Source organism: Aquarana catesbeiana, linkage group LG01, assembly GCF_042186555.1.
Source record: "Aquarana catesbeiana isolate 2022-GZ linkage group LG01, ASM4218655v1, whole genome shotgun sequence".
NCBI classification, from domain to species: Eukaryota; Metazoa; Chordata; class Amphibia; order Anura; family Ranidae; genus Aquarana; species Aquarana catesbeiana.
Genome location: NC_133324.1, coordinates 891496289 through 891510179, shown reverse-complemented (window position 1 = coordinate 891510179; position 13891 = coordinate 891496289). Strand labels below are relative to the sequence as shown.

The 13891-nt window shown below is 45.8% G+C and overlaps 1 protein-coding gene across 1 annotated transcript in view; it reads right to left on the bottom strand.

Annotated features, from left to right (window-relative positions):
• CFAP99 (cilia and flagella associated protein 99) overlaps positions 1–13891 on the bottom strand; it is a 145887-nt gene that overhangs the window by 114606 nt on the left and 17390 nt on the right. The window contains exon 3 of the mRNA XM_073610912.1: positions 1611–1755. Coding sequence (XP_073467013.1) covers positions 1611–1755 — 145 coding nt within the window. The remainder of the gene's footprint in view (positions 1–1610; positions 1756–13891) is intronic.

Sequence of the window (13891 nt, the reverse complement as noted above, 5' to 3'; positions counted from 1 at the left end):
GTAGTGTGGCTCTCTCTCTGGTGGTGCTGGGTAGTGTGGCTCTCTCTCTGGCGCTGGGTAGCGTGGCTCTCTCTCTGGTGGTGCTAGGTAGCGTGGCTCTCTCTCTGGCGCTGGGTAGCGTGGCTCTCTCTGGTGGCACTGGGTAGCGTGGCTCTCTCTGGTGGCACTGGGTAGCGTGGCTCTCTCTCTGGTGCTGGGTAGCATGGCTCTCTCTCTGGTGGCGCTAGGTAGCGTGGCTCTCTCTCTGGCGCTGGGTACTGTGGCTCTCTTTCTGGTGGCACTGGGTAGAGTGTCTCTCTCTGGTGGCACTGGGTAGCATGGCTCTCTCTGGTGGCACTGGGTAGCGTGGCTCTCTCTCTGGCGCTGGGTAGCATGGCTCTCTCTCTGGCGCTGGGTAGCGTGGCTCTCTCTGGTGGCGCTGGGCAGTGTGGCTTTCTCTGGCTTCCGCCCAGCACACGCCTCTTTCTTTGTCCTGTAGCACTCACTCCCTCAGCTTTTTTCCAGGCTGCAGTCTCTCAATCTCTCTCTAGATCGAGCTGTACCCTCCTTCCTGTGGAAAATGGGGCTGCCAATCTTCGGGACTACATGTCCCATGATGCTCTCCTCTCCTAGTCTCCTTTGATTGGCCCTCAGTTATGGCCAATGGGGAAGGAATGAAGCGGGCAGGAATCTGGGCAGGGACCTGGTGGGAGCCGCTGTCTCTTCTCCCTGACAGGAGAAAGGAGGGGCGAGCATGGGAAACCTCTGACAGCCCGCAGCTCGCCTTTCTCCTGACTGGACTGAGCAGGGAAAAGAGTCCGCAGTCATACTACACTGATGGGAGGGCTTGACGTCCTGCGGACGCCCATGTATAGGTTATCACAGGTATCAATATTTTATTGTATGAATTTGTAAATTATTATTATATGTTATTTTTGCCGATATCACAATTAATTTTTAGTGGAATCACATTTATATGTACCTGAAAAAATTTCAGATAACCTATTAGTCGGCAGTTTATGATATTTATTATCTAAGCCCACACCACCCAGAAGTCCAATTAGGACTTACATCTATCACAGCTAGTCACCACCGGGGGTCATTCTCTAGGTGGAAAGGCAGCATCACCTATCCCTATATACACACATATCCAAGCTTAAAATGCAGTATGCGTTTTGCAAAAGCACATATCATGTTTTTGGTACATTTTCTGGATTCCTGACTCCCAGCATTCCTCTGTGAAACATGGCATGCTCCAAAAACGCACCACGTGTGATTCAGGTCCTGTTCGCATGCTGCGATTTGGGATTGTAGACAGAATCGCTGAGATTCCACCCCTGATCTCAAATTGCATGTCAATAGCAGCACACTGGACTGCGTGTGTTCGGGTGCCATTATCCTTCAATTGCACCCCACACACGATGCGACCTTTCAAAATTGTGTGAAGTTTGTCACCCGAAAAAGGAGCTTCTTTTCAGGGTGACAAACACGTACAGGGCAGCCCTATGCGACACGCAAAATCGTGTGACAATCGCCTGTCAAAACTGTGAATGCAGCCTCAGGATTTTCTCAGATTTGGTTGCAATGGTTTAATACAGTAAATATTGTAACATTGTAACAGGGACACTTACCAAGATACAAAGCATGCTCTGACTTTAAAGAATTCTTCCCATCTCTGGCATAAAAAGCAGCAACAACGATGTCCAGCAGATCTGTGTACTGTACGCATCCAGACAGCACCTCGAGAACAAACTGTTCTTCTGTGTCATTAAGTTTCTAAAAGAAATGACGTAATAAGACTGCGATAATTAAAAGTGACAGTTGTTATTTTATTATGCTGCAAAAGAAGATGCAACTATGTTTGATTAAGATATTAAATTTCATGCAACTATGTTTGATTAAGTCAGGGATGAAGCTCAATGGTGGGGTCATCTGGTTCAAATCTACCAAACATATTGGTCAAATTCCAATTCTACTTCGGCTAACAGCAATGCTAGTGCTGTATTGGATTGGATCATGGGCTCATTAGGGGTATATGAATGGTGAAGCATTGCAAGCAATTACAAGTTTTTAAAATATTTTTTTAGTGGTTTTTCATCATTTGCTATCATTTTTAAGTTTTGTAATGTAAAAAAAATAGGGCACCTTTATTAGGCCTCATGTACACTGCTGCTGGTAAACTGACATTCAGAGGCAGTTGGATGCTTTTTTCAGCTGCCCCTGACCTCATCCAATGTTATCTTATGTGTACATGTACACAGGTTTGTTTAATGTCAATTTTTAGGCATTTGCATTTAGAGGCTTTTCTTTGAAGGCAAAAAAATTAGTTCAGGCACCGAAGTTTCTGACGTTTCAGACGCCAAGCGCGGCTAAACGTGGTAACTCGCTTTTAGCCACGTTTCGTTTACAGGCATTTTTCATTTTTGGCTATTTTGAAAAAATAAAAACATTTTTTTTCAAACGCTTCTAAACGCAAACGCGGCAAAAGGTCGCTAAACACGGCATGTGGACGCGGCAAAACGGACGTTTTAAACGTGGGTTATTATCTGTCAAGTTAAATCGTTCAGGAGAGGTTGTAAAAACGCCCCGTGTACATTAAGCCTTAGGCCTCATGTACACTGCTGCTGGTAAACGGACGTTTAGGAGCAGTTGGGCATTTTTTTTCAACTGCTCCTGAACTCCCCTCTGTTATCTTATCAGTACATGTACACAGGGTCGTGAGATGCATGGGGAGCGTTTTATGAGCGCTTCAATAGCGTTATTTCTAGTGCTAAAACGTCACAAAAACGCCTCAGCGTGAAAGGGGTCTTATAGTCATTTCTAGGCTTTTTTTGGAACTTTTTTGCGTTCAGAAGCTGTGTTTAGAGGCATTTCAAGCGCTAAATGCGGCTGCCCGCGTTTAGGCGTGTTTTCATCTAGAAGCGTTTTTAAAGGGAAACATTTTATTTTTACTTTTGAGCCTGGAAAATGCTAAAAACACACCAAAAGCTAAATTTTCACTCCCTGCAAGCTTGATATACCATGTGATATTCCCCTTATCATCCAATTATGCTGTACAATACACGACTTGCATTACTTGACGCTGAAGTTGAGAGCCACCAACAGACGTTCCTCGGGGTCTTTTCCAAGAGAACGTCAAAGGTGGTAATTGACATGCGTGTAAAAATTTCTCTGGGTAACAGCTGAACATACATATTAGAAAAGTATCCTGTGGACATGCATTGAGCCATCAATGGATGTGTCCAGTAGCGATGAACTCTGGTCCTCTCACGCAATTGTCTACATCTTTGGAGCCTCAACAATAGCAACATCAGGAACATTTCCTCACACATGCTCATCATGGGGTCCATAATAACAAACCAACCAAAAAATAACAGCTAGCTACAAGCACACTGCTTTCTCAGCAGTTCTCTCACAGAATGGCTGACATATAAATACTTGTTTTTAGTGCTTTCTAATCATTTGAGAGGATCTCCTGAGGTTATCTTTAGTAAATGCTTCTGAATACAAACACGGCTAAACGCTGCTCAACACACATTTTTAAACATGTATTACTAGCTGTGATGTTCCAGCGTTCAGGAGAGGTTGAGAAACGTCCCGAGTACATGAAGCCTATTAGAGCCTCCGGCTGACCAGATCTCCAAGTGTATCCCCGAGTGTAGATCTGTGCGGGATCAATGCATTCATCAGTCACAGAACGTTCATTTTCTAGAAAATTGAGGTCTTCATACCAGGGGTGTAAAGAGACAATAAAGTGCATCTGAGCTGCAGAAAATCTTTTCTTTTAATGTATTCTACTGGAATATTTATGAATCTTAAAATGTGCAACTACCTAAAATGACATACATTATAAATAAAAAAAATAAAAAAAATAAATGTTAGTCTTTATCAGGTATGTCAGGGCAAATAAAACATACAATATATTACCTTTACACACACATGAACTTTAATGGCATCCCAGTCTTAGTCCGTAGGGTTCAATATTGAGTTGGCCCACCCTTTACAGCTATAACAGCTTCAACTCCTCTGGGAAGGCTGCCCACAAAGTTTAGGAGTGTGTCTATGGGAATGTTTGACCATTCTTCCAGAAGCACATTTGTGAGGTCAGGCACTGATGTGGATGAGAAGGCCTGGCTCGCAGTCTCCACTCTAATTCATCCCAAAGGTGTTCTATCGGGTTGAGGTCAGGGCTCTGTGCAAGCCAGTCAAGTTCCTCCACCCCAAACTCGCTCCATGTCTTTATGGACCTTGCTTTGTGCACTGGTCCAAATCATTTGGTGGAGGGGGGATTATTATTTGGGGTTGCTTTTCAGGGGTTGGGCTTGGCCCCTTAGTTCCAGTGAAGGGAACTCTTAAGGTGTCAGCATACCAAGACATTTTGGTCAATTTCATGCTCCCAACTTTGTGGGAATAGTTTGGTGATGGCCCCTTCCTGTTCCAATATGACTGCGCACATCTCTGCAATACATTATGCATATTCCTTCATATTTTAGCACTGCAAGTACAGAAAAATACTGTTATGGGCTGACATTACACAGCATTTTTGTGGCCTGAATGGTGTCAGCCCTGTCCGGGTGTCTTTTTCTGAGATCATTTTGCTTTTGCTAATTGAGCTGTAGTCTCAAAAAAAAAAAAAAAAAAAAAAGGACTAGGAGGGCTATTTAGGTTCCCTTAGATAACACAAGATGTGCGCACAGGACAGCTCTGAGTTTCTGATTGGGTAAGCTGGTATTTTACCACTTATCAAACAGATACAGTATAGAGTTACGTGGTTTATAAGGTTGAAAAAAAGACAGAGGTCCATCCAGTTCAACCTAGGGGTGTATGTGTGTGTGATTTTTATTGCCTAAGGCCAGCCATAGACCGAGCAAATTTCTTTCCTGCAACCAAGGGTTGCTGGAAAGAAAATCGCTCGATTTCCCCATCAACAAGGTGCTTGGGGGGGTGGCTAATTGGACCAGCTGCTGAGCCCGGGATGCCGGACGTCTCCACCCCCAGCTCCGGCGTGTGGCTGAGAGCAACCCTGTCCCCTCGGTAGATCCGTCCACCCCCCCCTGTGTTGGAATCAGGGAGCCCAGGAGCTCGATGACCCTCGCCGTGCCGCCGCTTATCCCCCACTAATCCCCCGTATGATACCCGGGACGAACCCCCCAGCCACACCAAATGCTCCCCTGGCAAGTGCAGACAAGCCGGGAGGCAAAGGAAGCAGACAGCAGCCAAGCCGCGTGAGAATCGAACTGAAGGGCTGTACCGCTCGCAGAAGCAGCTGACACGGGAAGAAGGAGGAAAAGGAAAAAAAAAAAAAGAGCTTGGTAAGACCGTTTAAAATTTGACTGAGGGGGTAAGTGCCTTCCTTCTTTTCTCAAACAACCTGTGAGATTTCCCCTCTCTGCAAGGGACTGGGATCTACAGTCTAAAATCATGAAAAGTAATATTATAACTCTGAGAATATGCTAATGCTAATCACCCCTTCTATTGACGGCAATTACCTTTCTATGTTCCATAATTGATCTTATTCAGCGACAAAGCATCCGTAGTCAGCCTCACAGTTTTACAAATGTTTAACAGAACGGGTTCCCACAAGCTGTAACCAAAGCTAACCCGCCTCACGCAGTTTAAAAGTGGTCATTTCTTGTAAACTTTGTGTATGTCAGTGCGGTCAGCTAAAGCATAAAACGCTCCCCTGACAATAACCGAGAACGGGATTTGCGGGGACTATGGTGGTGGAAGGAGGCTGACCGGCAGGATTTGTGGACTTGTAGAAATTGCCTACTGGAGGGTCACCGAGTCGGAGGGTATCCCTCCCTCCTTCCCCCGATCGCCCCCGCCCTCCCCCATCTACCTCTTCCTGGACCCACCGCTCTCCCCTCATCAGGGACTCAAAAGTACAGTAAGGGCACTGCCCCACTACAAGGAGTAAGAGCTACCTTTAGAAAGATCAGGGGCATACAAAAAACACTCGTCCCGAAGGGGAAGGGACCCCAGAAGAAAGTAGCCCATTAGTGACTGCAAACTGTTCTGGTGAGGGGAAGAATACAGAGTGTACCAATACATAGGGAACCACGCCGGAAGGACACATATATTTACCCCGCAGGAACCACAGGGTTAACAGCATAATGAAGGGAAGGGGAGGGAAAGCGGTAGCGGCCAATATGGCTAATAGCAATAGTAGTAATAGAACCAGTGTGAGCCCGGGCGCTATAAGGAAATACATGGTCCAGGATGGGAACAAAGGGAGCCCAGGGAAGGCTGGCGGCTCTAAATGCAAAACCCCTGAACCCTTACCTAAAGTCAGTACACGAAGACAGTTAGCGGAGATGGATTCCAATACTCTAAGCACAGAGACAAGGGCAGAGACTGCAGAGGCCCCCCAGGAAGAGAACCAAATAGCAACAAAAAGGGAGATGGCAGAAATGTTCGCAAGGCTAGAAGCAATTATCAAAAGCGAGATCGGAGCAATCCGACAGGACATGGGCCATACATTAAAAAGAGTGGAAGAGTTGGAAACAACAACAGACACCCAGGGAACGGAGATAAAAGCCCTCAAACAGCAAATGGAAGAAATTCAAAGAGAACAAAGGAACCTCCGGTACAGACTCGAAGACCAGGAGAACCGTAACAGGAGGAAGAACTTGAGGATAAGAGGTCTTCCCGAAAAGGAAGGGGGGAAAGAAAACCTCCAAGAAATAATAGATCAAATTTTTGGAGATCGCTTGGATCCAACTGAAAACAGATCTAAGATCAAGCTAGATCGGGCCCACAGGATAAGGAAGCCAGCGGAGATCAGGGGAGATGTTCCGCGAGATGTAATTGTCCGATTTCACAATTTCCAAGACAAAGAAAAGATCAAAGCAAGTATAAGAGCAAACCAACAAGTGAAATACGGTGAGGAAAGCTTACAGATCTTCCCAGATCTATCTGCAGAGACGCTAGCCAGGAGAAGAACCCTCAAGCCACTTCTAGTCCATCTCAAAGCAAACGATGTTCAATACTCATGGGGCTTCCCGGCATGTCTGACTGGACACAAGGAGGGCCGCTCGGCGACACTTAGGTTCCCAGAAGAGACACAAAAATTCTGCCAACGCCTGGAAGTGCCACTGGTGGAAATTCCGGGGTGGTGGGAAAAATCCGAAACCCAAGAGAATAGGGAGGGGATACCTGCCTGGAAACCAGTTACTAATATGAGGCGACCGTAATTAGGAGACACAGGACTGTAATATGCGCATAAATAAAAAGGAAAAAAAAAAGAGAGAAAGAAGGGACGAAGAAAGTGAGTGGGGAAAAAAAAAAAGGGGAGCGAGAATGGCGGGGGGAGGGTTGGCGGGTGTGGGTTCTAGGGGGGGTGAGGGGGAGTGGGGTGGAGGGCGGGAGTCGGGTACTCAGGGGAAAGCAGGCAGATCCAATGATGGTTCCCCCGAGCTCAACCTCTAGGGGGAGAACCGGGGGGCCAGGAGGAGTCAGTGGGGCCACGGTTAAGAGGGCCAGGCGAAGGTCCGTTACCCCAAGGGGAAGGGGGGAGGAGGGAGGTGGGGGGGATGAAAGGGGGGGATGGGGGAGGGGGGGGGAGGAGGAGGGTAAGGGCAAGACCGGTTGGCGTGGCACTGTTCCCCGCTCTCCAGAGTTGAAAGAGAGGTTTAGCCGACGAGGAGGTGCGCCAATAGTATGGCCGGGATAAACTTAATCTCATATAACCGTAGGGGCATCAACTCTCCCGCGAAGTGCGCAAACATAGTTGGGGAGCTGAGGTTTCTCAAAGCGGAGGTAGTCTTCCTCCAGGAGACGCACTTCCTCGTGGGTAGGAATCAAAGAATACGCTCGAGGGAGTTCCCAAACTGGGAATATGGGGACACACCAGTTAGGAGCTCAAAGGGTATAGCGATAGGCTTTGCTAAAAACATTAGGTTTGGTGTTGATGGAAGAATGATTGACCCCGAGGGACGGTTCCTATTCCTCAGGGGCAAGCTTAATGGGGTGGAATGCACGCTGGCAAACATCTATTGCCCAAACACTAATCCTGGGGGGTTCCTATGGGGCACCCTTGCAAAGTTGGAAAGCTTTAAAAAGGGGAGGACCATCATTGCAGGAGACTTTAATATATGCCTTGATCCAGGGAAGGATATTACGTCGTGTGTCCGTGGGACCGGAGGGATATGGATGAACAAACTTAAAAGGAAGTTGCATCAATATCAACTGTTAGACATTTGGAGGTTGCAGCACCCGAATAATAGAGACTATTCCTATTACTCCCACGTACACTCGACGTACTCTAGGCTAGATTTCTTTCTGGTGGAACATAGGTATGCGGACGAGGTAGAAGCCACAAGAATAGGGTCGATTACATTCTCCGACCATGCGCCAGTGAGCCTTCTATGGAAAGCGGTTAAAGGAGGCCAACCTCCCAGCAGCTGGAGAATAAATGAGGACTTACTGCACGATAGAGACATAGACCAGCGCATTAAAGAGGGACTAGAATTCTACTTTAAAACCAATTCGGTTGAGGAAACTCCAGAAGCTGTAGTTTGGGAGGCCCATAAACCCTTTATTAGAGGCATCTTAATAAAAGCGGGCTCAGAAAGAAAGAAAAAGGAGGCCAAGGAAAGAATAGTCATACAGAAAAGTATCCGTGAGTTGGAACAACGACATAAGCAAACGGGAGAAGACGAGATATTGGTAGATTTACATAAAAAAAGAGAGGCCATGCGAGAGCTCATAGAAATTGACAACCGTAAGGTATATAACCGGGTAAAGAAAGAAAGATATATAGGGGGCAATAGACCCGGGAGGCTCTTGGCTAGAGTCCTAAGTAAAAAGAAAAATAATAATTATATCGATAAAATAAGAACCAAATCAGGTGAGACGGCCTATAAAGACAAAGACATCGCTAGAACCTTCCAGGAGTTTTACGGGGGACTGTATGCGATAAATAAAAAAATTAGTACTGAAGAGAGGGTAGAAAAGCAAGGGAAAATCAAAAAATATTTAGAAGACAGTGGCCTGGTTAAACTTTCAGAAAATAAACAAACTAACTTGGAAGCCCCATACACGGCACTTGAAGTGAGGAAAGCGCTCAAAGGGTTGCAAACGGGAAAGAGCCCAGGTCCGGATGGACTGACGGTGCTCTACTATTAAAAAATACCAGGACCTTCTAATACCAAAAATGTGCTCCTATATGAATGACGCCGGGGAAAAAGGGGAACTGAGAAAAGAAGCCTTAGAAGCCATAATAGCAGTTATCCCAAAGGAAGGCAAAGACAACACAGTGTGCTCAAGCTACAGGCCGATCTCTCTCCTAAACGTCGACACGAAAATTTATGCTAAGGTAATCGCGGACCGACTAAAACCCATAATAGAAAGGATAGTGCACCCAGATCAGGTCGGGTTCGTGTCTGGCCGACAAGGCAGGGACAACAGCATTAAGACCCTCCTGGTGGCACAGCAGATGAAGAAAAGTGAAGTCCCAAGTCTACTCTTGTCAATAGACGCTGAGAAAGCGTTTGATAGGGTAGACTGGGACTTCATGATGGGTACACTAGAAGAGATGGGTTTCGGGACCAAGATACGGAGAAGAATAGGGGCATTATATTCGGGACCCACTGCTAGAGTAAGAATAAACGGAGTCCTGTCAGAGCCGTTCGAGATGTATAATGGGACGAGACAGGGGTGCCCGCTCTCCCCCGTCTTGTTCGTATTATCACTAGAGCCCCTATTAGAGACGATCAGGCGGTGCCCGGACATTAGTGGGGTAACGATAGGCAAGGACCAATACAAACTAGCCGCATTCGCGGACGATATCCTCTTATATATATCACGCCCAAGGATATCCCTTCCAAACATAATGTCAACCCTATTAGAGTACGGTAAGCTTTCTAATTTTAAAATAAACCCGAACAAATCGGAAACATTAACCTTTAACATCAGTAAATCTAGAGATCATTCATATCAGAAGCACTTCCCCTTTTTATGGGGGCAAAAGGAGTTAAACTACCTAGGGATTAAGATCACAACCTCGTATGAGACGCTTTTCCACGCCAACTTCATACCACTTCTTAATGAGATTAAGCAAGAACTAAGTAGAATTCACTTAGGACAATTGTCCTGGGGAGGGAGAATAAATATTTATAAAATGGTTATACTGCCAAAAATTACCTATACAATGCAAATGCTGCCAGTGGCACTTCCACAGGCATACTTAAGAAAACTCCAATCAATTTTTCTAAGGTTCATCTGGAGAGGGAAAACACCACGTTTAAAATTCACACAATTGACAAAAGTGAAGGGCCACGGGGGATGGGGAGCACCAGATGTGAGTAAGTACTATGAAGCTATAGCTCTAGCCAGAGTAATTGATTGGGTAAAAAATAAAGCAGATAAACACTGGGTGAAAATGGAGAGGGAGATTAGTGATGTAAGGTTGAATAGAATAATCTGGATACCCCCACATTTAAGAGAATTCAGTTTTGAAACGCACGAGATCACTAAACACGCACTAAAGATATGGGATAAGGTTCACAAGAAGGAGCACTGGGGATATAACTCCCCTTTAATGTCACTTAAGGATTCAGCATACTTTGCACCAGGGAGGGGGGAGTGGTTTGGGAGCTGGCTATTAGATGAAAATATACAGTTAAAAGATGTTATGCAACAGAACAAAATATGCACATATCAAGAATTAAGGGAAAAAAGAAGTTTGCTGGTAATAAATACCTGGCGGTACAACCAATTGAGTCAGTTTATCAGATCCCTCCCAAAACCAATTAGATCAATGGGAAACCTACGCCCACTAGAGAAAATGTGCCTGGATAAAGACAGGAAGGGGGGGTTCTCCCAGACATATAGATTACTGATAGGACTAGGGAACACGGAAACCCCCTCTTTTATAAAGAAGTGGGAGAAGGAGTTGGGGAGGGAGCTTACCCCCCTAGAGGGGTCATTGATCTTAAGTAGAGCAGCAGCTACGTCAGTCAATAGTAAAATTCTGGAGTTGAACTACAGATGCCTAACCAGGATGTACTTAACCCCAGAACGCCTGAACAAATTCCAGAACGGACCCCCACAATATTGCTGGAGGGGGTGCGAGGAGGTGGGATCAATGGCCCATATCTGGTGGCAATGCCCGACAATAAAAATATTTTGGACAGAGGTGAGGGGATTTATCAAGGACATAACAGGGATCAATATCCTAGACGACCCCTGGGTATGCCTATTTCACCTGAGCGAAATGTCCAATAAAGCCTATCTGAGAACGTTACTGCCGCATCTTTTAGACGCGGCCAAAAGCTTGATACCCAAATACTGGAGAAGAACAGAGAGACCCGCTATGAAGGATTGGCTAGAGAAAGTTAATGAAATACACAACCTAGAATATTTAAGATATAGTGAGGGGTTGAAAATGGGCGCCTTCGAGGAAAAATGGAAAAGGTGGGAAGAGTTTAAAATGTCCCTGAGAGCGGCAGAAATATGGACAGCCTAGGCAGGGAAAAAAAAAAAAAAAAAAAGAGACCTAGAGATCAACAGCTAAACGACATCGGAAGTTGAAACAGAGGGAACAGATAAAGACAGGGAGAGAAGGGGGGGGTAGGAGGGAACGCACGGTCTTGGGGGGGGTTAGGCGAGGAAGGGGGGGGGATGGGTAGAAATGCATAAAGGTAAAACGTTTAAATACAATGTAAACAAGCTTTGTAAGACAAAAAAAAAAAAAAAAAGTACAATCAGCTTTACCACGATGATGAGAAGCAGGAACGGGATGAAGTTGGAAGTACTGATAACTGAAAAACGATTCTCAGACAAACAATCTTGCTGAGTGGAAAAAAAAACAAAAAAAAAACAAGGTGCTTGGGGGGGTGGGGGAGCCCCTCTTACCCCAAAGCACCCCCCAATGTTGAGGGCATGTGGTCTGGTATGGTTCAGGAGGGAGGGATCGCTCATCATCCACCCCCCTTTCCTGCATGCTTGGCTAAGGGTCAGGTATGGATTTTGAGGGGGAACCCCACGCCATTTTTTTTTTCTTTTAAGTGTGGGGTTCCCCTCAAAATTAATACCAGACCTAAAGGTCTGGTATGGATTTGGAGGGGGGGGGGGGGGCATGCATTTTATTTTTATTGTTGTGTGGGGTTCACCTTAAAATCCATCCTGGCCTGAACTGCACTGCTCAGAAAACGCACAGGACTCTTTTTAAATTTGCAGATATGTGAACTGGCTCCATAGAAAGCCAGTCTGATTCACATGTCATGCGAATCTGATGTGGTTCAAAACGTAAATAGTTTCTTACAGTTACTGAAGTCATCTTCGATTTAATAAAACACTTAACAGAGCAAACAAAAGAAGTTGATTGGGTTTCCATACACTTTAAGACCCCTTTCACACTGAGGCACTTTACAGACGTTTTAGCGCTAAAAATAGCGCCTGTAAAGCACCTGAAAAGCGCCTCTCGTGCCCCCCCAGTGTGAAAGTCCGAGTGCTTTTGCGCTGGGGCGGTGCGCTTGCGTGACGGGAAAAAAGTCCTGCAAACCGCATCTTTGGGGGGTGTAGGAACCCTATATACAGCGCTCCTCCACCACCCCTGCCCAATGAAAACGAATAAGTCCAAAGCACCTGAAAAGCCACAACATGGGCGCTTTTAACCCCTTCTTCGGCCGCTAGCGGGGTTTAAAAGCGCCGCGCCAAAAAGCGCCACTAAAATGACGGTAAAGCGCCCCTAAAACTAGCGGCGCTTTACTGCTAACAGACCCTCCGCCCCAGTGTGAAAGGGGTCTAAGTCATGAATATCCAAGCTTGATAATGGGTGGCGGAGCTCAGTAAATTTCCACACGCAGTCCTTTGCCAGGCTGCACATAGTTCCATCGCAAAAAGGTTTTTTTTTTTGTCTTTAGTTTGTGTTGAAAAGCATTTTGCACATCAGTGGTCATCAATGTTCCGAGAAGCACCCTTTGGCTTTAGTAAATGAGGCCCCTAATGTGTATATACATACCAGCACACATTATCTTCTGGCTGCTCGGACGGGACGCTCCCAGTGTCCGCGTTTCACTTCCAGCCTCACGTTAGAAAGAAATGACAGCACAGTGTAATTAGCTGACATACATCAGCACGGGCCCAGTACCTGACAAAGTGCTGATGAAGTGGATTAAACATCTGTCATTACACAAAGAAATACTCCGAGTTCCTCAGACGCAGGGTGATTCAGATGTTCGTCAGGATTTCAATTATATCTCAGGATTTTCTGGTGACAGATTTATGGTCCCAAATTATATCTATTTGACATTATAATATCTGATCTTCAACTCCCAAATTCTCTGTAAGTGAGACTAGAGCTCAGGCTTCAAGTGCACAATTAAATGAGTCATTACAAATGTCATTCTAAAGCTGGCAGGCAGTCAAGAACTACTGGATGGGGGAGATGAGCTCCTGCTCTCCTTCTCATCCTTCTCTATATCATTCTCTCCCTTTTCTATCTCTCATGCTTTTTCCTTTCTACCATAAAATGGTTCTAAAGTCTAAAAGATTTTTACCGTAATGCATACTTTGAGTTAAGGTAAAAAACCCCACCCCCTTGTCCCTAAACACTTGCCTGGCAGCGCCGGCTCCAGCACCACTCTGCTTTCTTTCCGCTATCACAGGAGAAACTGAGGACAGTTGAGCTATAGGCTCCTGCTGCTGTCAGTCAAGTTCCTGTGAAGAGGGAGAAGGGGCGTGGCTTACCAGCACTGTGTGTGTCTATGGATGCACACAGCCTAGCTTGGGAATGTGTACGCATTCGTATCTCCAAAGCACTGAGCTTGCTAAGGAGGCATCAGGAGCAGAGAGAAGGTGACAGCACCAGAGGGGGACTGCCAGAAGATGGAGAAAGTAATTTACCCATGGGATTTTTTAAGAGTGGTGCTAGTAGGGTTGCCACCTCATATACACATATAAATTA